At 37.6% G+C, this 27,850-nt stretch overlaps 1 protein-coding gene across 2 annotated transcripts in view; it reads right to left on the bottom strand.

The window, feature by feature from the left end:
• Positions 1-27,850, bottom strand: part of MAN1A1 (mannosidase alpha class 1A member 1) — a 200,181-nt gene that overhangs the window by 33,239 nt on the left and 139,092 nt on the right. For both annotated transcript variants that reach the window (XM_082856061.1, XM_082856062.1), the window contains 3 exons: positions 17,350-17,473; positions 15,057-15,150; positions 6,340-6,455 (listed from right to left, as the gene is read on the bottom strand). In XM_082856061.1, the coding sequence (XP_082712187.1) occupies positions 6,340-6,455; positions 15,057-15,150; positions 17,350-17,473 (334 nt within the window). The remainder of the gene's footprint in view (positions 1-6,339; positions 6,456-15,056; positions 15,151-17,349; positions 17,474-27,850) is intronic.

Raw genomic sequence — 27,850 nt, 5'->3', positions numbered from 1 at the left:
CCCACATAAGGCCACTTCTCTAAGATTAGGATATGTAAGTTACCTACCTAACACATAGAAATAAACATAGAGAATTGGGAAAAGGGGGAGACAGAGAAATATGACCCAAATGAAGGAACAAGACATAGCTTCAGAAAAAGAACCAAACAAAGTAGAGATAAGCAATATACCTGATAAAGAGTTCAAAGTAATGATCATAAAGATGCTCACTGAACTCAAGAGAAGAATGGATAAATACAGTGAGAATTTCAACAACAAAGAGTTAGAAAATATTAGGAAGAAACAGAGCTGAAGAATACAATAACGGAAATAAAAAAATATACTAGAAGGAATAAACAGTATGTTAGATGATACAGAGGAATGAATTAGTGATCTGGAAGACAGAGTAGTAGAAATCACACAAAGTTGAACAGAAAGGAGATAAAAAAAGAAATGAAAAAGTGAGGTTAATCTAAGAGATCTCTGGCACAACATCAAGCATACTAACATTTGCATTACAGGGTCCAAGGAGGAGAAGAGGGACAGGAAGGGACAGGGAACTTATCTGAAGAAACAATGGCTAAAAACTTACCTAACCTGGGAAAGGAAACAAACATCCAGGCCCAGGAAGCAAAGAAAGTCCCAAACAAGACACACCAAGGCACATCATAATTAAAATGGTAAAAATTAAAGATAAAGACTCTTAAAAGCAGCAAGAGAAGGGCAGCTAGTTACCCACAAGAAAACTCTCATGAAACTATCAGATGTCTCCTCAGCAGAAACACTGCAGGCCAGAAAGGAGTGGCACAATATATCTAAAGTGATGAAAGGGAAAAGCCTATAACAAAGAATACTCTTCTTAGCAAAGTTATCATTCAGATTTGAAAGAGAGATAAAGAGTTTTACAAACAAGTAAAAGTTGAAAGAATTTAGCACCGCTAAACTGGCTTTATAAGAAATATTAAAGGGACTCCTCTAAGCAGAAAAGAAAAGGCCACAACTAGAAATATAAAAATTATGAGAGGAAAAACATCACTGGTAAAGACAAGCAGATAGTAAAGGTAGTCGATCAACCACATAAAGCTAGTAAGAAGGTTAAAAAACTAAAGTAGTAAAATCATATATATCCATAATAAGTAGTGTGGATACACAAAACAAAAAGATGTAAAATATGACATCAAAAACATTACGTGTGGTGGGGGAAATAAAAATGTAGAGTGGTTAGAACGTATTCAAGCTTAAGAGATCATCAACTTAAAATAATCATATATACATATAAATGATGTTCAATATGAACCTCTTTGTAATTACAAACCAAAAACCTATAATAGATACACACACTCAAAAAAGAGGAAGGAACACAACATAAAGTTAAAGACTGTAATCAAATCACAAGGGAAGAGAGCAAAAGAATAAGAAAGAAACAAAAAAGAACTACGAAAACAATGAACAAAATGGCAAAAAGTACATACGTATAATAATTATTTCAAGTGTAAATGGACTAAATGCTCTTATCAAAAGACATAGAGTGGCTGAATGGATGAAAAATCAAGACCCATATATATGCTGCCTACAAGAGACTCATTTCAGATCTAAAGGCACACAGACTCATAGATAAAAAAGGTTATTCCATGCAAATGGAAATGGAAAGAAATCTGGAAGCAATACCATATCAGACAAAACAGAATTGAAACAAAGACTGTAAAAAGAAACAAAAAAGGACATTACATAATGATCAAGGGATCAATCCAAGATGAAGGTATAATAATTGTAAATATATATGCTCCCAACATAAGACCACTTAAATACATAAGCAAATATTAACAGACATAAAGGGAGAAATTGACAGTAACACAATAATAGTAAGGGACTTAAACATCCCACTCACATCAATAGGCATGTCATCCAGAAAGAAAATAAGGAAACACTGACCTTAAGTGACACATTAGACCAAAGAGACTTAATAAATAGATAATTTAAGAAAACTGAGATTATATCAAGCAACTTTTCTCACCACAACGCTATGAGACTATAAATAAACTACAAGAAAAAATGCAAAAAAACATAAACATGTGGAGGCTAAACAATACACTAGCAACAACCAGTGGATCACTGAAGAAATCAAAGAAGAAATAAAAAAATACCTGGAGACAAGTGAAAATGTAATCACACTGATCTAAAATCTATGGGACACAGAAAAAGCAGTTCTAAGAGGGAAGTTTATAGCAATACAAGCCTACATCAGGAGACAAGAAAAATCTCAAATAAACAACCTAAACTTACACCCAAAGGAAACAGAAAAAGAACAAACAAAACCCAAAGTTAGTAGAGCAGAAATAAATAAAATAGAGACCAAAAAACCACAATAACAATAGAAAAGATCAAAGAAACTAAGATCTGGTTCTTTGAAAAGATAAACAAAATTGATAAACCTTTAGCCAGACTCATCAAGAAAAAAAGAGAGGGCCCAAATAAATGAATCAGAATGAAAGAGGAGCAGTTAAAATGATACCATGGAAATAAAAAGGATCATAAGAGATTACTATGAACATTTATATGCCAATAAAATGGACAACCTAGAAGAAATGAAAAAAGTCCTAGAAATATATAATCTCCTAAGATGGAATTGGAAATATAAATAGAAAATATTAATAGACCAATTACCAGTAAAAAAATTGAATCAGTAATATAAAAAAAAGTTCCAACAAACAAAAGTTTGGAATCAGTTGGCTTCATGGGTGAATTCTACCAAACATTCAGAGAAGAGTTAACACCTATCTTCTCAAACTATTCCAAAAACTGAAGAAGAAGGAATGCTTCTGAAATTCTATATGGCCCGTTTTACCCTGATACCAAAACAAAACAAAACAAAACAAAACAAAACAAAACAAAACAAAACAAACAAAAAAAATACAGGCCAATATCAGTGATCAACATAGATGATAAAATTCTCAACAAAATATTAGCAAACCAAATTCAACAATAAATGAAATGGATCATACACCATGATCAAGTGGGATTTATCCCAGGGATGTGAGGATGGTGTAATATCTGCAAATCAATCAATGTGCTATACTACATTAACAAATTGGAGAATAAAACTCATATGATCATCTCAATAGATGTAGAAAAAGCTTTTGACAAAATTCAACATCCATTTATGATAAAAACTCTCAACAAAGTAGATACAGAGGGGATATACCTCAAGATAATTAAGCCCATATATGACAAATCTATAGTCAACAGCATAATAAATGATAAAAAGCTGAAAGCAAGAAGATCAGGAACAAGGCAAGGATGCCCATTCTTGTCACTTTTATTCAACATAGTTTTGGAAGGCCTAGCCACAGCAAATAGACAAGAAAAAGAATAAAAGAAGTCCAAATTGGAAAGGAAAAAGTAAAACTGTCACTTTTTGCAGATGACATACTATATATAGAAAGATCCTAAAGACACTACCAAAGAAGCAGGACTGGGCTTCCCTGGTGGCGCAGTGGTTGAGAGTCCATCTGCCGATGCAGGGGACATGGGTTTGTGCCCCGGTCCGGGAGGATCCCACATGCTGCGGAGTGGCTGGGCCCGTGAGCCATGGCCGCTGAGCCTGCAAGTCCGGAGCCTGTGGCCCGCAACGGGAGAGGCCGCAACAGTGAGAGGCCCGCGTACCGCAAAAAAAAAAAAAAAAAAAAAAAAAAAAGCAGGACTAATAAATAAATTCAGTAAAATTGCAGGATGCAAAATTAATATACAGGTATCTGTTGCATTTCTATACACTAATAACAGACTATAAGAAAGATAAATTAATAAAACAATTCCATTTATGACTGCATAAAAAGTGTAAAATACCTAGGAATATATCTAATCGAAGAGGTAAAAGACTTGTACTCTGAAAAGTATAAGACATCAATGAAAGAACCTGAAGACAACACAAACAAATGAGAAGATATACCATGGTCATGGATTGGAAGAATAAATATTGTTAAAATGACCATACTACCCAAGGCAATCAACAGATTCAATGCAATCCCTATCAAAATACCAAAGACATTTTTTATAGAACCAGAACAAATAATTCTAAAATTTGTATGGAACCACAAAAGATCCCAAATAATCAAACCAATCTTGAGAAAGAAGAACAAAGCTGGAGGTATTAGGCTCTCTGCTTTCAAACTATACTACAAAGCTACAGCAATAAAAACAGTATGGTACAGTCACAAAAACAGACACATAGATCAATGGAACAGAATAGAGAGCCCAGAAATAAACCCATGCTTATATGGTCAATTAATCTATGATAAAGGATGAAAGAATATACAGTGAGAAAAAGATAGCCTCTTCAATAAATGGTGATGGGAAAACTGGACAGCTACATGCAAGAGAATCAAACTGGACTACTTTTTCACACCATATATAAAAATAAATTCAAAATTGATTAAAGATTTAAGTGTAGACCTGAAACTATAAAACTCCTAGAAGAAAACACTGGCAGTGCACTCTTTTGACATTGGTCTTAGCAATATATATATATATCTATATACACATATAGATATGTGTGTGTGTGTGTGTGTGTGTGTGTGTGTGTGTATATATATATATTTTTTGATCTGTCTCCTCAGGGACGGAAAATAAAATAAAAAATAAACAAGTGAGACTACAACAAACTAAAAAGCTTTTGCACAGTGAAGGAAACTAACAAAAAAAAAAGTGAAAAGGCCACCTACTAAATGGGAGAAGATATTTGAAAATATATAAGAGATTAATATCCAAAATACACAAAGAACTCATACAACTCAACAAATAACCAGATTAAAATGGACAAAAGACCTGAATAGACATTTTTCCAAAGAAGATGGAAGGCAGAGAGATGGCCAACAGACACATGAAAAGATGCTCAAGATCACTAATCATCAGGGAAATGCAAATGAAAATCACCATGAGATAACATCTCACACCTGTCAGAATGGCTATCATCACAGACAACAAGTAACATGTGTTGGTGAGGATATGAAGAAAAGGAAATCCTTGTGCACTATTTTGGGATTGTAAATTGGTGCAGCCACTATAAAACTGCCATACGATCCAGCGATTTCACTTTAGGGTATTTATCTGAAGAAAACAAAAACACTAATATGGAAAGATATATGCACCTGCATGTTCACTGCTGCATTTTTTCCCATAGCCAAGAAATGGAAGCAACCTAAGTGTTCAAATGGGTGGTTGCCAGAGGGGAGGGGGATGAGGGAGCAGGAGAAATAAGTGAAGAGGATTAAGAGGTACAAAGCTCCAATTATAAAATAAGCCACAGGGATGCAATATACAGCATAAGGAATATGGTCAATAATATTGTAATAACTTTGTATGGGGACAGATGGTTACTAGACTCATTGTAGTGATAATTTCATAACATATACAAATGTCAAATCACTATACAGTACACCTGAAACTAACATAATATCATACATCAACTACACTTCACTTAAAAAAAAACTATTTAACTAACACAACATTGTTAATCAATATAAAATAAAAATTTAAAAAAACTATTTAAGGAAACAAACACTATATAAAGTATCTACCTAACACACTACTTAGTACACAGAAGGTAATTCAAATATTTATTCACTCTCATTCCTCCTCCATCACAAAGGACCTTTGAAAACTATCAATAATCTTTGATTAAATATTAGTTTGGTTAGTGAAGATTTTTTTTTTTTTTTTTTTTTGCAGTATGCGGGCCTCTCACTGTTGTGGCCTCTCCCCATTGCGGAGCACAGGCTCCGGATACGCAGGCTCAGCGGCCATGACTCATGGGCCCAGCTGCTCCGCGGCATATGGGATCTTCCCGGACCGGGGCACAAACCCGTGTCCCCTGCATCAGCAGGCGGACTCTCAACCACTGCGCCACCAGGGAAGCCCGCAGATTTTTATTTGAAAGTACTATTTATCTCTGGAGGTAAGTTTACTTCAAAGGGAGGTAACCATTAGGGTTGTCTGTAATCTCGGGCAATTTTAACTTCCTCAATTTTTAGAATATATAATAAATTCAGGATTTTTTCCTCTCCATAATTTTAACTGTGACTCTAATAGGGAACTCATACTTGTTGAAGAAAAATACCCTTTTTAAGATGTGTGAATCTTAACTGAGGTTTGAACCATGGAAAAAACTTTTAACTACCCTATTAGAAATAAACATTATCAAGTATGATTATTATTGTTATAATTATATTAGCACATATTGAACTCTATCTAACTGGAAACATTTTTTAACCCACTCAGGTAGTATTCCATTTTTTCATTAAAGCTTGATTAATATGCAAGTTATAAGTTAGTTGAGTGGCAACGATGATTTAAATTTGGGTTTACCTTAATAGCATCGAAATACATCTTCTTAGCTTGTAGATCTGTCTTGTCAGACATTAACCATGCCTTTAGCAAATATTCATAAAAGCTGTCTCCAAGTCCTCCAACTGATACGTGATCTGCAAAGAGAGGGAAATGAATTTTAGACTGATTCAGACTTTAATTCAGATAATGCAGTAAAATCATATTAGTAACTAGGATGCAAAACCGTTAAGTCAACTGCAACTCAATGTTACATTTAAATTCCAACAAATCTCGTTTTCGAAAGATATTCTGAAATGAGCTGATGTGCTGTTAACTAATGTGATATACTTTAAATAATTACCAATACAGTTTTGTAAACATGCAGATAAAAAATATATAATCAACCCTAATTCTAAAACTCTGTTTCTTTAGTAAAAATACCAAATTAAAATGTTTCACCATATTCAAATATATTTTTAATTGCTTTATCTCTCAATAATAAACTATGTCAAAGCTGTGAGTATCATCAAATCTTAAAAAAAACAACAAAAAAAAAACTGGCTTGCAATATAACCAGAAGCTCCTCAGCTTCTTGTATTATAATTTTTATTATTTGATAGGTTTTGTAGTGTTATTAATCTGAAGGGTCAAAATCCTTTGAGAGAGGTAAGAAAGAAGACAGGGCAGGAGAAGTTTTTCTTTTTAATACAGTCAGCCCTCCATATCTGTAGGTTCCCCATCAGTAGGTTCAATCAACTGTGGATTGAAAATATGATAAAAAAATTCTAGGAAGTTCCAAAAAGCAAAACTTCAACTTGCCATGCACAGCCAAATACTATTTACATGGCATTTACATTGTATTTACATAGCATTTACATTGTATTAGGTATTATAAATAATCTAGAGATGATTTAAAGTATCTGGAGGATATGCATAGGTTATATGCAAATACGGTGCCATTTTACATAAGGGACTTGAGCATCCATGAATTTTGGTATCCCTGGGGTCCTGAAACCAATCCCCTGCAGATAGGGAGGAATCAATGTACTCCATTCCTACAGTCCCCCTCCACTGTCATTTATTATGCCAGATCCACTACATATTTATATCATTGCTATACAAACAGTCTTTGACTTATAGGTAGGTAATCCTCATTAAAAGTGAGAAAACTGAGGCTTAGAGGGGCTAAATGAGACTATAACATTGGTAGGTGCCAGCTAACTCTTCAGCCCACACAGGGTCTCAAACTTGGAATCACTTGCTTTCTAACATATAACATTAAATGTACATATTCTTTTGCCTACTGTTTGAATTAATACTGTTACTTTTCAAGCATATTTACCTACAAAAACAAAGACATACTCTCTTTGAAATATCATTCCTAGAATTCATAGAGAATTTGCGCATTAATAAGATAGTCTTATTTGGGAAATTTGCATTTGAAGTTTCATAACTCGAAACTAACTTTATGTATCTATTAAAAAAATAAAACCTTTATTAGTTGATTTAGTTACACAAAAGTAAATTGGTTTTTATACTACTATCAAGACAATTTTCTCCTGAGTCCCACCCAACAACTCCACTTGGACATGGGGACCTAAACTTGAACACAGGTTAAAAGTGAATGTATTATCTTTTCCTCCTCAACCTTATCTTAGCCTTGGTCCCTATCTCACTAAGTGGTGCCATCACCCTGCCAAGTCTGCACAAGTCAGACATCAAACAGCCATTCTTTACCTCTTCTATCCTTCGCTCCCACATTCAATGAGTTACCGAACTCTACTAATTTTACCTCCAATGTATCTCTTAAGTCCATCTACTCCTTCCTGTCCTCACTAATATGATTCTGGCCCAAGCTACCACTATGCCCTGCCTGAGTCTGCAATGGCAAATTATCTGGTCTCCTGCACTGTGACAGCATCTTGCTATTTAAACTTATTAAAATTAAAAAAAAAAATCAGTTCCTCAGCCATACTAGTGCTCATACATGTGGCCTGTGGCTACTGCACCGAAGAGGGAAGATACAGAACATTTCCATCATCACACAAAGTTCTGATGGCAGTGCCACTCCAATCTATTTCCCACATTAATGAATGCCAGAGCAACCCTTTTAACATGTGAATCAGATCAGCCCTTACTTGAAGCCTTCAATGATGAAGACTCAAATCCTGGGTCTCTGGAGACCTGGGAGGCCCTGTATGACCTCAATCTTCTCTATATTATCAGTCCTGCTCTGTCTGCTCTCTGCCCTCTTGCTATATGGTCCCTCTTTTGGTTTTTCAAAACCATCAGGCTGCTTCCCACCTCAGGGATTCTAAAGGCATTGTTCTCTCTGTCTGAAGTGAGCTCCCTGATTCCTTTTCCCTTCATTTAGTAATCCTTACTCATATTTCATATCTGATGCCCACTAAGTTCTCTCATTATACACTTTCTGATAGCACACATGTACCACACCTGCACTTTCATAAGATGGTGAAATTTTTTTTGTCTCCTTCATAAGATTATATGATCCAGGAGAGCAGGGACCAGACCTATTATGTTTCCCAGTCCACATCAGCTCCTAAAAAGCATCTTGCACATAGTAGGTACTCAGTAAAAAATTGATGAACAAAGCAAAATTCTTTTAAGTCAGTCTTATTAAGGACTACACCTATTAAGCCCAGAAGGGCTATATTTTTAAGTAAATATGGATTTTCTTTTGCAGAAAGTCCAGAATTACAGTTTTAATTTTAATGTAAAGTTAGTCTTTTTATAACTGTAAGGCTGATCCTTAAAATAGCAGTTTGAAGTGACCTTTACAATTTCCTAAATAAATCGCCACAGAAACCTCTGACATTTACAAATTAAATAGACTAAGTACTATCTCATCGATAATAAGCCCTGTTGTTATAAACATGATTACAGGAGACAAATGCAAGTGATGTGTGGTAAAGCAAATCACTGTCCAGTTACTGTCAAAATAACGGGACTAAATGAAGTAATAGGAAATGATGGCCATGATCCAGACATGTCCTTTAGAGTTAAAGCAATGAGAGCTGAAAACTAACAGCCAGAAGCAGCTTCATTTTCTTCTCCCTTGGTTTATGATTCTATAATGAAGGAAGAAGCAAGCTTGGGCATTTGGTGATTTTTTAAAAAAGGAAAAGGGTTTACATATTTGTTTTAATTAATGTTGCTAAGTGCTAGTTGATTTTCTATTTTCCTACCTATAAAATTTTTATATTTGGAAAGAATCAAAATAAAGGAACATAAAGGAACATAGAGGAGAAACAAGAAAAGGTCTTTTTGATAATTTAGCATATCACTCACTAAGCTTCCCCCATGTCTGGATGACTATTTGTGTTATCTGTGTAAATATCTTAGTGGCTGTAAGAGAGAACATGCCTGATTTTATCAGCAGGAAAGGACTGTCTACTTCTAGAAAACATATATGGTATTCTTATTCCCAAATGTTCTAAACATAATGTGTATAATAGCTACTCAAATATTATGTTCTTTTATAAAAGGGGTAATGTATTCTTTTCTATAAAAGGGGTAATGTATTCTTTTCAATAGGATTAGGTCACATAAAAGGATTCCTAATACTTAGAAAGAGAAAAAAAAATCAAAAGAATCAAGACAAAAAGGATGAAATACTCAGTATCTTCACTTAATTTTATAGACTTCATCTGAATCTGAACTTCTCTCAAAGCAATCCCCCAATGATACTAGTAACACCATATTTTATAGATACACACACACACACACACACACACACACACACACATATAATGTTGTTATTTTAACTGAAGAAGGGTGATAATTGTTCTGTTTATAAGACACGGAGCCCCATATTTGGCCTCAACAGTCAAGAGAGATTATCATTGACCAGGACCAGATGCTGCCTCTCAGCCACAACTGAGGAGCAGGAGACACATTGTTCAGAGAGGAAAAACAGAACCATTGTTAAAAGCAGAGGCAGAGGGCTTCCCTGGTGGCGCAGTGCTTGAGAGTCCGCCTGCCGATGCAGGGGACGCAGGTTCGTGCCCCGGACCGGGAAGATCCCACATGCCGCGGAGCGGCTGAGCCCGTGAGCCATGGCCGCTGAGCCTGTGCGTCCGGAGCCTGTGCTCCGCAATGGGAGAGGCCACAAAAGTGAGAGGCCCGCGTACCGAAAAAAAAAAAAAAAAAAAGCAGAGGCAGATTGGATACGGACTGCATGAGTATTCACAAAACTCAAGTAAGCTCCTACTAGCTGGAAGATACTATGTGCTGAGTTAACAAATATGATGAAGTCACTGTCCTCAAAAGTTTTGGATCCATAGGAAGATGGGTATGTATATTAATCATTAGGAAAAGACTGTGATAGGAAAGTACCCAAAGGGTTGGGACAGAGGAGGAAGAAGGGGGCGGGCAGAGGAGAAGCGGGTGCTAACAATTTCCAAGCAGTGTCTTGAAGAAAGCCACCTAGAAGAAATGGAGATTGGGCTGGTTCTTGGTAGAGCCAGAAGTGCAGTAAAAGGGCTGAGGAAACAGCACAAGCCAAGACCTGGATGTGGCCAAGCAGACCTTGATTAAAGAATAAAAAAAAGTGTGTCTTCCTTGTGGCTGGAACACAGGATGGGGGTGTGGGAAGAGAGACAGGGGACTCATGAACCCTATTTGTTTTTCCATCAGGAATTGGCCCATAAACAATCCAATTACAAAGGGCCCTTTGTACCACGAAGCATGGCCAAATACGTAGTGTATCAGTGACCCAGAAGGTGAAGCTGGGATGTTCTAGAACAACTGACTTTTTGTCCCTCTTCATAGTGACCTCTAAATCCTATATCACAGGGAGAGAAAAGTAAATCATAGAGACTTTTCTTCAACTTTTGAAATCTTTCGTGAGGAGAACTTTAAAAACGCTTGTCCTTTCAGAGAATCGTATCTAGTTATCTTGAACTCAGAAAGCTACTCAGGTTCTCTTTTATCCCAAATACTAGAGTGGCCCTCACACTTTTTAGCCTCAGCACCCTTTAACACTCTCAAAAACGAATGAGCACCCTAAAGAACTTGTTTATGTAATATCTATCAATATTTACCATATTGGAAATGAAAACAGAATTTAAAATATTTTATTAATTTACTTAAAGTAATAATATACCCATTATATTAATATATAGATTTTTCATAAGAATATGTTACATTTTACAAAACAAAAATAATCAGTGGGAAGACTGATACCACTTTACATTTCTGCAAATCTCTTCAATGTCTGCTGTACTAGAAGACAACTGGATTTTCATATCTGCTCTACATTCAATCTGCTGCTGTATGTTGTTGTGGCTGAAATATATGAAGAAAATTCAGCCTCACACATTTGTACAGTTGGAAAGCAAAGAGTATTTTGATAGTCTTTTCAGATAATTGTGGGTAATTTTTCTTTGGTACTACAACAAAACTTGACAGGTGGTCAAGGTTTTTTAACAGTTGCAATGTGGAGTTAGAAACCACATCAATTAATTTTTGTACTATTACATTAAAATCCATTGGGCCATCTTGCACTTTGAATGCACTTTTTCTCACACATGATTTTATAGCAGCATGCATTGGTCATTTGGAAAATATTGGTTCACTGAGTTATGCACATCTTCCAGACGTTGATACATTTGATTATACAACATTGAAAAACCATATTTGTTAATATCATCACCAATCTCAGAAGAGTCTTTTAGTGTTGGTGAAAGACATGAAGGTTATGGTGGCAATGTGCAAGCTTTTCAAAATTCTAATTTTCATTTAGAAGCTCAAGTTTTACCTTTGGCACAGATACTGTTAGTTTTGCTTGAAGCAACGTGCTCACTTTTGCGACCACGTCTATCAATTACCCAAGTCTGAATAACCAGTTTGTCTTCAGTAGTTCTCTCAAGTAAAAATGGTGACTTGTGAAACAACATGCGGCTAGTTCAGCTTGCAACTCAATCACACGAGTGCTTTTCTATGAGGCAACCACTATTTTTCATCATGCAGCAGAAACACCTTAAGCATCCTTTCCATTTAATCATACAGAATATTACAATGATGTGTACACAATGATTGAGATTTACTAGAATCAGTAAATTTTTTGCTTCATTAAGAGCATTCATTAGTGAAACTGGCATCTTTTTATTTGTTATCTGCAGTGAAGGATATGATCACAGGTATATCTCATTTTATTGCCCTTTGCTTTATTGCCCTTTGCAGAGCGGACACTTCGTTTTATAAAAATTGAAAGTTTGTGACAACCCTGCATTGAGCAAGTCTATCAGCATCATTTTCCCAACACCATTTGCTCACTTTGTGTCTCTGTTTGAAAATTTTCACAATATTTCTTTTTCATTACTATTATATTTTTATGGTCTATGTGATCAGTGATCTTTGACATTACTATGACTTACTGAAGGCTCAGAAGACGGATAGCATTTTTTAGCAATAAAGTATTTTTACATTAAAGTATATACAGTGTTTTTAGACATAATACTACCGCATACTTAATGGACTACAGTATAGTGTAAACATAACTTTTTTTTTTTTTTTTTTTTTTTTTTTGCGGTACGCGGGCCTCTCACTGTTGTGGCCTCTCCCGTTGTGGAGCAATGGCTCCGGACGCGCAGGCTCAGCGGCCATGGCTCACGGGCCCAGCCGCTCTGCGGCATGTGGGATCTTCCCGGACCGGGGCACGAACCCGTGTCCCCTGCATCGGCAGGCGGACTCTCAACCACTGTGCCACTGGGGAAGCCCCCTAAACATAACTTTTATATGCACTGGGAAATAAAAATAATGTGTGACTAGCTTTATTGTGATATTTGATTTATTGCAGTGGCCTGGAACTGAACCCACAATGTTTCTGAGGTATGCCTGGTATTAGTACTATCTGGTGTCTCTGCCATGGCTATCACTATGGCTTCAGCAGTTTTGCCCACCATTGCTTTTGCAATGTAACTGCAACTGTCAGCACAGTAAAAAAGGCAGAAAGTCTTAGTGTTATTATAAAAATATAATAAGCTTTGATTGTGTAGATCCCCTGAGAGATTTCAGGGATATCTAGTGATCTGCAGATCACACTTAGGTTAAGTGGCAACCTTGACTATGGTGTTGTGGTCTCAATGCTAGGGCCTTCCATAGACATTATTAACACAGACATAGATTTTAGTACATTTTTTCTACTACATTATTCTTTAAGAAAAATACTTCTAAAGTAGCAGTGAGGCATAATCATCTAGGAATATCGTATTTAAATATAAAGAAAAAAACTCAAATTAGAGTAAAATTTCAAGACGTCGCTAACATCTGCGGCACAGCTAGACATCTCACTTAGGATTTTTCATTTGCTCTCAGGTGCTGCTTAATCTACCACTGTTTTTCCAAATCAGCTTGAGAACATTTCTTTCAGCTACTCTGAATCTTTATATGCCTGGTTAAAGTCCCTAAGGATCTGAAGTGAGGGCTTCTAGCACAATACTTTCTTCTATGGTGAAGTTGGCTCTCCTGGCAGGAAGCCTTTATCTGCTGGCTTAAAATTGACTAAAGCACCCTGTTTGCTCTTACAATTTCTCAACCCTTAAAGACTCAGTCTCCCCTCCCATCCTGTAGCCAAACAGAAAGAGAAACTGTTATGAAATAGAATACTCTAGCTAATCTGGGTAAACCCTGCTAGTCATTAGCACAAAGGAACAATTTTCTTATCTATATAACCAGCTTATTATAGGCTAGCATCCCCACAGTACCCTGACCAGATATTCCCTTTCTGATTAACAGCTTTAAATGTGCTTACAGATCATCATGCTCACAGTTACGCATGAAAAATGAACAATCTAGTTCCCCTGGTAACATTTACAGTCTGTCTTATGACAGAAGCCTATTTATTAAAGGAACCATGCTCCCTTTCCCCTTTTCTAAAGATTCTCCAACAAGATTTGTGCTTTTCTTGGTGTTCCTTCTCTCTGTTACTAGAACAGTGCTGGGTATCATAAAGAGCTACAACAATGCTTAACTTTTTTTTATTATTAATTACTGAAGTATAGTTGCTTTACAATGTTGTTAGTTTCTGTTGTACAGCAAAGTGAATCAGCTATACATATATATGTATCCCCTCTCTTTTTCATTTAATTTTAATTTAATTAATTAAATTAATTATTTATATTTTTTTGGCCGAGTCGCATCTTAGTTGCGGCACATGGGATCTTTGTTGAGGCATCAGGATTTTTCCTTGCGGCACGCGGGCTTCTCTCCAGTTGTGGTGTGCAGGCTTCTCTCTAGTTGTGGCATGCAGGTTTTCTCTCTCTAGTTGTGGCACAGGGGCTCCAGAGCGCGTGGGCTCTGTAGTTTGCAGCACTTGGGCTCTCTAGTTGAGGCGCACAAGCTCAGTAGTTGCGGCGCATGAGCTTACTTGCCCCGCGCCATGCGGGATCATAGTTCCCCTACCAGAGATCAAAGCTGGGTCCCCTGCACTGGAAGGCGGATTCTTTACCACTGAACTACCAGGGAAGTCCCTATATCCCCTCTCTTTTGGATTTGCTTCTCATTTAGGTCATCACAGAGCACTGAGTAGAGTTCCCTGTGCTATACAGTAGGTTCTCATTAGTTATCTATTTTATACATAGTAGTGTATATCTGTCAATCCCAATCTCCCAGTTCATCACACCACCATCCACCCCCCACCCCTGGTATCCATACTTCCATCCTCTACGCCTGTGTCTCTACTTCTGCTTTGCAAAAAGTTCATCTGTATCAACAATGCTTAACTTTTGACTTACATTGAGCCCATTGTCCACTATTGGGATTCAGATAGTTAGGATAAAGGCCTTGTGGTTTTTCCAGGTTGTTCAGTACTGTTCGAATATTCATTACCTACAATAGAAAATGGAATGTTACTATGAAAATATGAAAAACAAGTTTGGTGCCATTCTTCTCTCTTTCTTGATTACATTTTTCCATGTTAGAAAAAAAAACCATTGATTTAAATGATGCAGAATTAGAGCAAAGAGAGTTGCCACCAGCTTACAAAAATAATAACTGTAAGTGAATACAGTCTACCATATGCCAGACACCATAGAAGAAACTAGGATGTATCAGTGGATAAACAAAGTCATTACCATTTTGGAATTTGCATCCAGTGGAGTGAGACAGCTAACAAACAAATAAATATATCAGGTGGTAATAAATGCTATGAAAAAAATACAAAAGAGTAATGGGACAGAGTGATGTGAGGTGGTGAGGCTGTACTCTGTTAGTCAGGGTGGTCTGGGGAGGCTACTGGGAGAGGGTTTCAGCAGAAATTTAAAGGAATGAAGGAGTAAGTCATGCAGAGCAACGGAGGAAGAACACGTGGGCAGAAGGAAGAGCAAGTACAAAAAAGTCCTGAGAAAAGAGTGGGTTTGGCAAGACCACCAAGGGTGGAAGTGAGGAAGTGAGGGGGAGAATGCTGGAGAGCCTAGAGGTGGCCAGGGCCCACATCTTGCAGGCCTCCCAGACCGTAATGTGGGCTTATCTTATTCTGAGTGTGACACAAAGCCATTGAAAACTTGTGTTTTTACAGGATCGGTGTGACTGAGGGGGCAAGGGAGGAAGTGGTAGTCAGATGGCTACTGCACAGTCCAGGTAAGAGATGATGGATCCCTGGACTAGGGTAGCGGCACAGGTAACGGGATACAAAGGATTTCTTCATGGATTGGATCTGAGGTTTACCAAAAAGAGAGGAACCAGGATGACCTCAAGAGTTCTGGTCTGAGACATTGGGTAAACTGAGGCGTCTTTACCCAGATAATGAAGACTAGAGTAAAAGCCAGTGTAGGGGCTGAGTCTGAGACATTTTAAGTGGGAGTTGTCTGATAGACCTTTCAGTGGAAATGTTGAATAGGTACTTAGCTATAGAGCCTGGAGTTCAGGGGACAGGTTGGAATTGGAATTACAAATGTGGAGTTAACAGCCTACAGACAGTATGTAAAGTCATGAGGTTGGATGAAATAATGGAGAGAGTGAATGTAAAAAGAAGAGGTCCCGGTTTGAGTCCTGGGGTTTTCCAATGTTTAGAGGTTGGGGTGATAAAGAAGTTCCAATATAGGAGACTGAGAAGGAGCACCTGGCAAAGACAGAGGCAAGCCAGGGGCAGAGAATGCCCGTGGAGAAAGAAGTGATCAAGTGTGCCGATGCTGAGAGGGAGAGGGAGAGAGAGAGGGGGAGGGGAGGGGGGAGGGGGAGAGGGAGAGGGGGAGGGAGGGGGAGAGGGAGAGGGGGAGGGAGGGGGAGAGGGAAAAGGAGAGGGAGGGGAAGGGGAGGGGGATGGGGAGGGAGGGGGGAGGGGGAGGGGAGGGGGAGGGGGAGGGGAGAGGGGAGGGGGAGGGGGAGGGGAGAGGGGAGGGGAGAGGGGGAGGGAGAGGGAGAGGAAGATGGGGAGGAAAAGGGAGGAAGAGGGAGAGGGAGAGGAAGATGGGGAGGAAAAGGGAGGGAGAGGGAGAGGTGAGAATGACTACTGGATCTGGCAACACAGCCCTCACTGGTGTGGCTGGGAGAAAAGCCCAGCGGGAGAGCATTCAAGGGAGTGGGAGTCAAGAAGAGAAGACAAAAAACACAGACAACTCTTCCAAAGAATTCTGCTGTAAAGGGGAGCTGACAAGTGGGGTGAAAGCTAAGGGCAGAGTGGTGGGGTAATGGGTGTGTTTCTTGAAAATTAGAAACTGATTCAATTGCTACTTTGCATTTGTAAAACACTTTGAGTTTAAAAAGTCTTTCATGTATACGGTTCACAGAGTCCACAAAACACTATAGTTTTAGATAAGGGAAAAACTTCAGAGATGTAAAGTTACTTGCTTGAGGTGTAGAGAATCAGGCATGTAAGCAAGGCCCTCTTGAACTGAGTTAGAATGGTGCCGTGAAAAGAGTGGTTTACAGTTTGGTTAAATGAAATGCTGCATGTAACAAAACTTCATAAAGGGCTACATTAAAATTGGTGGTTCTTTTCCACGTTCCGTATTACTAAATCTCCCCACAGAGGGATATTGTTTCCAACAAGTACTTTTTTGCAGTGCAAGGTATATTGCAGAATCTCACCTTATCAGCAAAGATGGGGTTTCCTGATAAGTAGCTCAAGTGTATAAACTCCAAATGCAGAGTTCCAAATTCTGCCAAAATACTGCTGCCTCCTGAGGCCCAGGGCCAGTTCCTTCCAATCCCACTAAAGAAGAGAAGAAAATGAAGAGTTATGGGTCAGAATGATTCCATTTTTTGCAGCTCTAAGTAGAAGTGAAAGAGACAGTTTTTGAATAATGACATCTCAGTTAATAGTTTGCTCTGTATATTTTAAAATATCCAGTGTTGCTTTCTTTGGCTACTGGTTTCAGGCTTTGATTCCTATCTTCAAATTGAAAATTACTTTTGACTTAAGTCAGAAAGAAGTTGTTATGTGCTTGCTGCTGATGAACAAATATTTTAGAAGGTACAGGTGCCGTAAAGAGATACACCCATTCCAAGTAGAATATAAAACAAAATCAGACCAAAACACCCCTATCGTGCTCCATACCCCATATTAAGCCTTTCAACATTTTAATTAATTTCAGTCTGAGAGTCCAGGGACTTTTATAGACATTCACATTATATAGAACATTTTTCTTGGATATAAGATATATTTCAAAGATTCGTTAGTTATATACTCATTCCACCCTGCTTTAAACTTCCTCCCCGTTTACCAGACTTCCTTTCTTATGTTTCCCTTCACACAATTTTACCTATTTTCCAAGGCACTCATGTATTCCATGACCTATTTAATCTATGCTCAAGAACTTCAACAAAATTACGTAATTCAAATCTGAAAGAGGTCAAAGGAATAAGCTTAAAAAATTATTGCCTTGTGGCTCATCTTAGTGAAATGCTTTTTAAAAAGAGTTAGTCCTAAACATACACTGACACAAATACACATAAAGTGGCTCTTGAGACATGGTCATACCCTTGGGTACAGTTTATGTCTGGAGAGCTACTTAAAATGTCAAACACAGGTGATAATTCAAATAAAGGCAGTGATTCTCCTGACCAATAAATTCTCTTCCAGAAAGCTGAAAACCCACATTTTAGTTTTCATTCAGACTTACATTTACTGCATGCCTACACTTTGCCAGGGACTATGCAGGGCACTGGGTTACAAGGATCCTTATAATGGATAAATCACTCTTAAGGACCTTATAGCGTAATGGGAAAGAAAGACCTAAGCGTAAATAATTCCAGTCACATACAGTAAGTGCCAAGTTAAATGTGTGAAATGTTCTGAGCACCTAGGGCCAGGACATGCAATCCAACATGGAAGGGATCACAGAAGGCTTCTTCGAGGCGAGTCCTGAGTAGATTCTTGAAGGGTAAATAACAAGTAGTGAGGGAAGAATGGAGAGAAGGAGAATCTGGACACAGAGAGACACACAGCAGAAGGGCTAGCCAGGAACCTGAGGTAGCTCCTGAGATTGGTGAGTGGAGGGAAGGGAAGGTGGCAGGAGAGAAGGCTGCAAGGTTAAGTTGAAGCCAAACCTTGCAGGCTTGTGGATTTCTCACTTTCCTCTCTTTCTAAGTTGGCCCCATTGACATACTGCTCTTGGTGTCCCCTAGGTTTCCTATCCCCTTTGTTTTTCATTTTACACACTCACAACCCTGGGTAAACCCTTCCAGTTCTGTCACTGCTTCTGCCACAGGCATGCTGAGGATGCTGATGAAAAGGAAAACAATGGTGACAATCTGGTATCTGACACTGTAGGCTGCCACCCTCTTATTCCCTGTTTCTTTTTGGAGTGAAATCTAGATTTTGCTCCCAAACACAGATTTATAGTAAACCTAATAAAAAATAAACAGAAATAAAAGACAGAGATCTGAAAACCACATATTCATTTATTTTAGAAAATGCCTTACATTTATTAACTTCTGGGGCTGAGAGTCAGTTTTTATTTTCATCGTTGGCTTAGATCAAAGGAATATCCAATCATCCAAATAGGATGAACAGCTACTTTCAAATTTTATTAACATATGGCAAATGCATACAGTAACTGATCACTAATTTGCCATCATGACATGTTATGTTTTTATTCCAACCGTTCTATCACTGACCAAAGTCAATAAACCTATTTAGCAAAACTCCAAATTTCTATGTTCCAGAGAAACTATAAAAGCCACGATATCAGGGCAAGAGGGAGTGATGACTTCACCCTGCAGAAGGAAGAGGACGGCATGCCAAGGAGCCCAGCCCAGTTTCCAGCGCTTCAGGGACTGGTTCTTTTCAAGTTCAGGGTGTAAGTTTCACATCTTTCACTCAGATGTGAAACTTAAGCTGTATATGTACTAAATAAAATTCAAATTACTTTTGTATGCAGGCATTTGTTCTCTGCTATTAATGTGGTTAATCAAGAAAAAAATCAGAGATATACTGAAAAAATTTCAATATGTTAAAAAAAGATTTAAAGGTTTATATATATATATATATATATATAATGTCTTTGTCTTTGCACACATTCATATCAGAAGGAAAACAGCACTGTATCACTAATTATACAGGGAGCAAAATATTAAAAGCACTAGCAAAGGATATATCATGTGAACAGAAAGGAAGCTGGGTTTCCAATACATATATATTTATATGAAAGTATAGCTTTGGTTGCCATTCTTTCAATCTACAAAATTACTGTGCTTCAGTAAAATTATAAGATCAATGGTTACACTGGCTCTTAAATGTAAATCAGGGAAGGGTTTCAAGAAATCAGATAGGGCATCATTATATCTAGATATTAAATAAGGTCATTTGCCTTTTCTTAGGCAAAGCTGCAAAGACATGGAGAGTGGCCTGGAAAGCATGAGGCACATGCCATGGGCCATCACAGCTGAAATACCTGTGTGTCGGGGAAGTGGCTGCCTACTTGCACAGCAAATGTGTAGTGAGTCAGAACCAAGTTTTGGTCACTCACAGAACAATTTCTAAGATCTTTTTTGTGTCTAAATTCTATGAGTCTATTGAAAAATCTATATATTTATATGGCTCTAATTTCTTTTTTTTGGTATTTTTATTTTTTTAAAACTTTCTATTTTCTATTGCAGTATAGTTGATTAACAATGTTGTATTAGTTTCAGGTGTACAGCAAAGTGATTCAGTTATACATATACATGCATCTATTGTTTTTCAAATTCTTTTCCCATTTAGATTGTTACATAAAATTGAGCAGAGTTCCCTGTGCTATACAGTAGGTTCTTGCTGGTTATCCATTTTAAATACAGCAGTGTATCCATTTTAAATACAGCATATATAAAAAAATATATATGGACAGTGGGCATTTGACATGAATATGGTGAGTCTGTGATAAAGGGAAATGAGTCAAGAAAGATTCTGCTCCCTTGGTCTGGGAGTCAGGGTGCCCTGGGCATCCCATGATACCAAAGGCTAAGCTTTCTAGACCTCTGGCTCAAAATGAATTTAATTTGAGAGAATAGGGGATTTTAAACGTCTTTAACTTTAGTTCTGCTATCATAGTACTTTAAAGGCAATCATGTTCTCCTATCTATCTTTATTTTACAAGCACTAATAATATTTTAGAAAAATATTTTAAAGATAAAATAACAGTTTGTGTTCAGAAACTGTATATTCCATAAGGCAGGCATGAAAGGGAAGAACATTTAAATATTGCCAATATTGTTATAATGACTGCATTTTAAGCCAAATATTGCCAATATTGTTATAATGACTGCATTTTAAGCCAAAATGATGACTCAGCATATGGAAATATATACAGACACAAAAAGGCAATTAACATGACTGGGGAGCTGTCAAGTGTTTGGTTCAAAGAATCCTGGAATAGAACTTCAAACTTTGCTATCATTCTAATTTCATTTATTTCGGTTTCCTCCAATCTCCAGTTCTTCCATTTTAAATTGGAGTATTATTTAAAACATGTGTCTCAACTTTTAATTTAATTTAAAATTTCACTATTCTACAAAGGTAATAATTCTTTGAAAGTAAAACATCACATCAGAAAATAACTGATTATGGCAATTGCAATTAGAAACATGTCTTTTAAAATATTGAGTTGCGGGCTTCCCTGGTGGCGCAGTGGTTGAGAGTCCACCTGCCGATGTAGGGGACGCAGGTTCGTGCCCGGTCCAGGAGGATCCCACATGCAGCAGAGCGGCTGGGCCCGTGAGCCATGGCCGCTGAGCCTGCGCGTCCGGAGCCTGTGCTCCGCAACGGGAGAGGCCCGCATACCGAAAAAAAAAAAAATTGAGTTGCTATGATTCTTTTGAAAATGTGGATTACTGTGTTGTTGCTCTAGAGACTGTAATTTGAATGTGGTTTACTAGCAGCCGTAATATACTTCCTCATTCTACTGCACTCAAAAACAAGAAGGTATAATTATTTACCGAACTCATAACTCTGATAAGCAATGGGTGTTATGTGTTTTCTCTTCTCTCTCCTGGGAATGGTTAATAGCTCCAGAGGAAGGAAGTACAGTACTAATGATGTTATTCTACGCACGTTTGAATCTTGTGGGAGAGCTGCTCTTTCGCCAGAGCTTGTAATGAATCAAGTAGCTGGAGGATTGCTCTGGATTGATGGTATACGCCTTCAGAATAATCTTAAATCTAGGTACCTGAAGTTATATGCTATCGTTACTCCCCAGATACAACTTGGAATATTAACAAATACATTTATTTACTTAATATAATCAAATGCAACAAATAAAGAATTTACAGAACTGAAACAATTCTAAAAAGTTGCCAGATGAATATGTAAGCAAAACATTAAACAGTTCTAAAGTCTTGATTAGCCATAGACTACCAATTCACTCTTCCTTGCTGGTTGCTCTTCTCTGCGAAATGGGAAATGGACCAATAAGGAAACTTCTTGAGGATTCTTGTCTGAATAATCTCTGATTAGCTGATCAGTAAACAAACTCCTTTCAAGTTCATAGTCCAAAATACAGCTCATTCCTTGTGGCTATGGAGTTAACAAGTTTTGGAAGAAAAAAATTTCCCATATTCTATATAGCATGGTAAAGCTTTACTTATGTTTGCAAATGACGGGGCACACAGGGATATTTAATTCAAAAGGGCAGATAATCCAATAATATTCCTTTTGGATTTTAGCATAGATTAGGAAAAAAATAATTGGAAAGTTCATGATGATTGTTTCATTTAAATGTATTCCCAAAGCTAATTGATTTTGAGATTAAGCAATTTCAGCTTCACTTATTACAAATGCTTCCTTCCTGCAAAGGCTTGCACAGTGCCAATCTTTCAAGTTTGTAGTCTAAGACCTCATTAAGACTTGGACTGGGCTTCCCTGGTGGCGCAGTGGTTGAGAGTCTGCCTGCCGATGCAGGGGACACGGGATCGTGCCCGGGTCTGGGAAGATCCCACATGCCGCGGAGCGGCTGGGCCCGTGAGCCATGGCCGCTGAGCCTGTGCTCCGCAACGGGAGGGGCCACAACAGTGAGAGGCCCGCGTACCGCAAAAAAAAAAAAAAAAAAAGACTTGGACTAACAATTCCAGAGACTGGCATTCTAAGACGAGTCAAGATTCTACTGTAGCTCATGCACAGAAATTTTGACTGGGGAGCACTAGTCTGCTGAGGGCTATCCTATCAGGGAAAGCTGGCTAATAAAGGGTAGCCACTTGACTGAATTCATTCACAATCCAATACTTACTGCTTCTGAACAGCAGCATGTGGTTTATCTCTCCAAAGAATGTTCATACTTAAGTTTTTTAAGCAAAGGCCCAAATAATTTTTTTAAATTATCCATATCTTGTCCCACTTTGTAGGTATTTATTTTAGACAGAATCGAAACTGAATATTTATTATTTTAGTTTATTCTCACAGTCAATACTACTGTCCTTGTATTTGACTACCTTGGATTGGAGGATAGGCTGGGGGCTACAAAGACTGAGATGATATGTCCTCTCTAATTCCATAACTAACCTGCTCCTAAGGTTCAAAGATGCTAAAATTCTGTTTTCCAGCTGCCCTTTGGGTAAGACCTCCTTGCTAACCAAACCACTTTAAACAGACTGAAAATAAGTTGAAATGTAGCTTCTGCCCAGTTATTGGGCAAACTGGGATATCCTATCATTAGGTCAGAGGACACCACTAAAAGGCAGTACTGATGAGAAAGCATTTCAGTGCCCTTAGGATGTGTGGGCATGCACATACATTTACTTTTTACCGCACTTAAAAAAAATCGTATTCTACCTGTTGTTTTAAATATACATTACATTTTTCACGGACATTTCCCATGTCAATCAATGTACATCACCGTTGTTGCTGAGTGTTGAGTGCATAGTATCTGACTGAATGGATATATTCTAATTTACTTAAACACACCCCTACTGATGGACACTGAAGCTAATTTATTTTTTATTTTTTTTTATTTTTATTATTTATTTATTTATTTATTTTTTTAACATCTTTATTGGAGTATAATTGCTTTACAATGGTATGTTAGTTTCAGCTTCACAACAAAATGAATCAGTTATATATATACATATATTCCCATATCTCTTCCCGCTTGCGTCTCCCTCCCTCCCACCCTCCCTATCCCACCCCTCCAGGCGGTCACAAAGCACCGAGCTGATCTCCCTGTGCCATGCGGCTGCTTCCCACTAGCTATCTACCTTACGTTTGGTAGTGTATATATGTCCATGCCTCTTTATCGCTTTGTCACCGTTTACCCTTCCCCCTCCCCATAGCCTCAAGTCCATTCTCTAGTAAGTCTGTGTCTTTATTCCTGTTTCACCCCTAGGTTTTTCATGACTTTTTTTTTTTTTTAAATTCCATATATATGTGTTAGCATACGGTATTTGTCTCTCTCTTTCTGACTTACTTCACTCTGTATGACAGACTCTAGGTCTATCCACCTCATTACAAATAGCTCAATTTCATCTCTTTTTATGGCTGAGTAATATTCCATTGTATATATGTGCCACATCTTCTTTATCCATTCATCCGATGATGGACACTTAGGTTGTTTCCATCTCTGGGCTATTGTAAATAGAGCTGCAATGAACATTTTGGTACATGACTCTTTTTGAATTATGGTTTTCTCAGGGTATATGCCCAGTAGTGGGATTGCTGGGTCATATGGTAGTTCTATTTGTAGCTTTTTAAGGAACCTCCATACTGTTCTCCACAGTGGCTGTATCAATTTACATTCCCACCAACAGTGTAAGAGGGTTCCCTTTTCTCCACACCCTCTCCAGCATTTATTGTTTCTAGATTTTTTGATGATGGCCATTCTGACTGGTGTGAGATGATATCTCATTGTAGTTTTGATTTGCATTTCTCTCATGATTAGTGATGTTGAGCATTCTTTCATGTGTTTGTTGGCACTCTGTATATCTTCTTTGGAGAAATGTCTATTTAGGTCTTCTGCCCATTTTTGGATTGGGTTGTTTGTTTTTTTGTTATTAAGCTGCATGAGCTGCTTATAAATTTTGGAGATCAATCCTTTGTCAGTTGCTTCATTTGCAAATATTTTCTCCCATTCTGAGGGTTGTCTTTTGGTCTTCTTTATGGTTTCCTTTGCTGCGCAAAAGCTTTGAAGTTTCATTAGGTCCCATTTGTTTACTCTTGTTTTTATTTCCATTTCTCTAGGAGGTGGGTCAAAAAGGACCTTGCTGTGATTTATGTCATAGAGTGTTCTGCCTATGTTTTCCTCTAAGAGTTTGATAGTTTCTGGCCTTACATTTAGGTCTTTAATCCATTTTGAGCTTATTTTTGTGTACGGTGTTAGGGAGTGATCTAATTTCATACTTTTACATGTAGCTGTCCAGTTTTCCCAGCACCACTTATTGAATAGGCTGTCCTTTCTCCACTGTACATTTCTGCCTCCTTTGTCAAAGATAAGGTGACCATATGTGCGTGGGTTTATCTCTGGGCTTTCTATCCTGTTCCATTGATCTATCTTTCTGTTTTTGTGCCAGTACCATACCGTCTTGATAACTGTAGCTTTGTAGTATAGTCTGAAGGCTGGGAGCCTGATTCCTCCAGTTCCTTCTTTCGTTCTCAAGATTGCTTTGGCTATTCGGGGTCTTTTGTGTTTCCATACAAATTGCAAAATTTTTTGTTCTAGTTCTGTGAAAAATGCCAGTGGTAGTTTGATAGGGATTGCATTGAATCTATAGATTGCTTTCGGTAGTAGAGTCATTTTCACAATGTTGATTCTTCCAATCCAAGAACATGGTATATCTCTCCATCTATTTGTATCATCTTTAATTTCTTTCATCAGTGTCTTATAATTTTCTGCATACAGATCTTTTGTCTCCTTAGGTAGGTTTATTCCTAGATATTTTATTCTTTTTGTTGCAATGGTAAATGGGAGTGTTTTCTTGATTTCACTTTCAGATTTTTCATCATTAGTATATAGGAATGCCAGAGATTTCTGTGCATTAATTTTGTATCCTGCCACTTTACCAAATTCATTGATTAGCTCTAGTAGTTTTCTGGTAGCATCTTTAGGGTTCTCTATGTATAGGATCATGTCATCTGCAAACAGTGACAGCTTTACTTCTTCTTTTCCGATTTGGATTCCTTTTATTTCCTTTTCTTCTCTGATTGCTGTGGCTAAAACTTCCAAAACTATGTTGAATAAGAGTGGTGAGAGTGGGCAACCTTGTCTTGTTCCTGATCTTAGTGGAAATGCTTTCAGTTTTTCACCATTGAGGATGATGTTTGCTGTGGGCTTGTCATATATGGCCTTTATTATGTTGAGGAAAGTTCCCTCTATGCCTACTTTCTGCAGGGTTTTTATCATAAATGGGTGTTGAATTTTGTCAAAAGCTTTCTCTGCATCTATTGAGATGATCATATGGTTTTTCTCCTTCAGTTTGTTAATATGGTTTATCACATTGATAGATTTGCGTATATTGAAGAATCCTTGCATTCCTGGAATAAACCCCACTTGATCATGGTGTATGATCTTTTTAATGTGCTGTTGGATTCTGTTTGCTAGTATTTTGTTGAGGATTTTTGCATCTATGTTCATCAGTGATATTGGCCTGTAGTTTTCTTTCTTTGTGACATCCTTGTCTGGTTTTGGTATCAAGGTGATGGTGGCCTCGTAGAAGGAGTTTGGGAGTGTTCCTCCCTCTGCTATATTTTGGAAGAGTTTGAGAAGGATAGGTGTTAGCTCTTCTCTAAATGTTTGATAGAATTCGCCTGTGAAGCCATCTGGTCCTGGGCTTTTCTTTGTTGGAAGATTTTTAATCACAGTTTCAATTTCAGTGCTTGTGATTGGTCTGTTCATATTTTATATTTCTTCCTGATTCAGTCTTGGCAGGTTGTGCCTCTCTAAGAATATGTCCATTTCTTCCAGATTGTCCATTTTATTGGCATAGAGTTGCTTGTAGTAATCTCTCATGATCTCTTTTATTTCTGCAGTGTCAGTTGTTACCTCTCCTTTTTCATTTCTAATTCTATTGATTTGGGTCTTCTCCCTTTTTTTCTTGATGAGTCTGGCTAGTGGTTTATCTATTTTGTTTATCTTCTCAAAGAACCAGCTTTTAGTTTTATTGATCTTTGCTATTGTTTCCTTCATTTCTTTTTCATTTATTTCTGATCTGATTTTTATGATTTCTTTCCTTCTGCTAGCTTTGGGGTTTTTTTGTTCTTCTTTCTCTAATTGCTTGAGGTGCAAGGTTAGGTTGTTTATTCGAGATGCTTCCTGCTTCTTAAGGTGGGCTTGTATTGCTATAAATTTCCCCCTTAGAACTGCTTTTGCTGCATCCCACAGGTTTTGGGTCGTTGTGTCTCCATTGTCATTTGTTTCTAGGTATGTTTTGATTTCCTCTTTGATTTCTTCAGTGATATCTTCATTATTAAGTAGTGTATTGTTTAGCCTCCATGTGTTTGTATTTTTTACAGATCTTTTCCTGTAATTGATATCTAGTCTCATGGCGTTGTGGTCAGAAAAGATACTTGATACAATTTCAATTTTCTTAAATTTACCAAGGCTTGATTTGTGACCCAAGATATGATCTATCCTGGAGAATGTTCCATGAGCACTTGAGAAAAATGTGTATTCTGTTGTTTTTGGATGGAATGTCCTATAAATATCAATTAACTCCATCTCGTTTAATGTATCATTTAAAGCTTGTGTTTCCTTATTTATTTTCATTTTGGATGATCTGTCCATTGGTGAAAGTGGGGTGTTAAAGTCCCCTACTATGAATGTGTTACTGTCGATTTCCCCTTTTATGGTTGTCAGTATTTGCCTTATGTATTGAGGTGCACCCATGTTGGGTGCATAAATATTTACAATTGTTATATCTTCCTCTTGGATTGATCCCTTGATCATTATGTAGTGTCCTTCTTTGTCTCTTCTAATAGTCTTTGTTTTAAAGTCTATTTTGTCTGATATGAGAATTGCTACTCCAGCTTTCTTTTGGTTTCCACTTGCATGAAATACCTTTTTCCATCCCCTTACTTTCAGTCTGTATGTGTCTCTAGGTCTGAAGTGGGTCTCTTGTAGACAGCAAATAAATGGGTCTTGTTTTTGTATCTATTCAGCCAATCTGTGTCTTTTGGTGGGAGCATTTAGTC

Source organism: Leucopleurus acutus, assembly GCF_964270905.1.
Source record: "Leucopleurus acutus genome assembly, chromosome: 15".
Lineage (NCBI taxonomy): Eukaryota > Metazoa > Chordata > Mammalia > Artiodactyla > Delphinidae > Leucopleurus > Leucopleurus acutus.
Note: the sequence above shows the minus strand (reverse complement) of the source record. Positions and strands in the feature narration are given on the sequence as shown.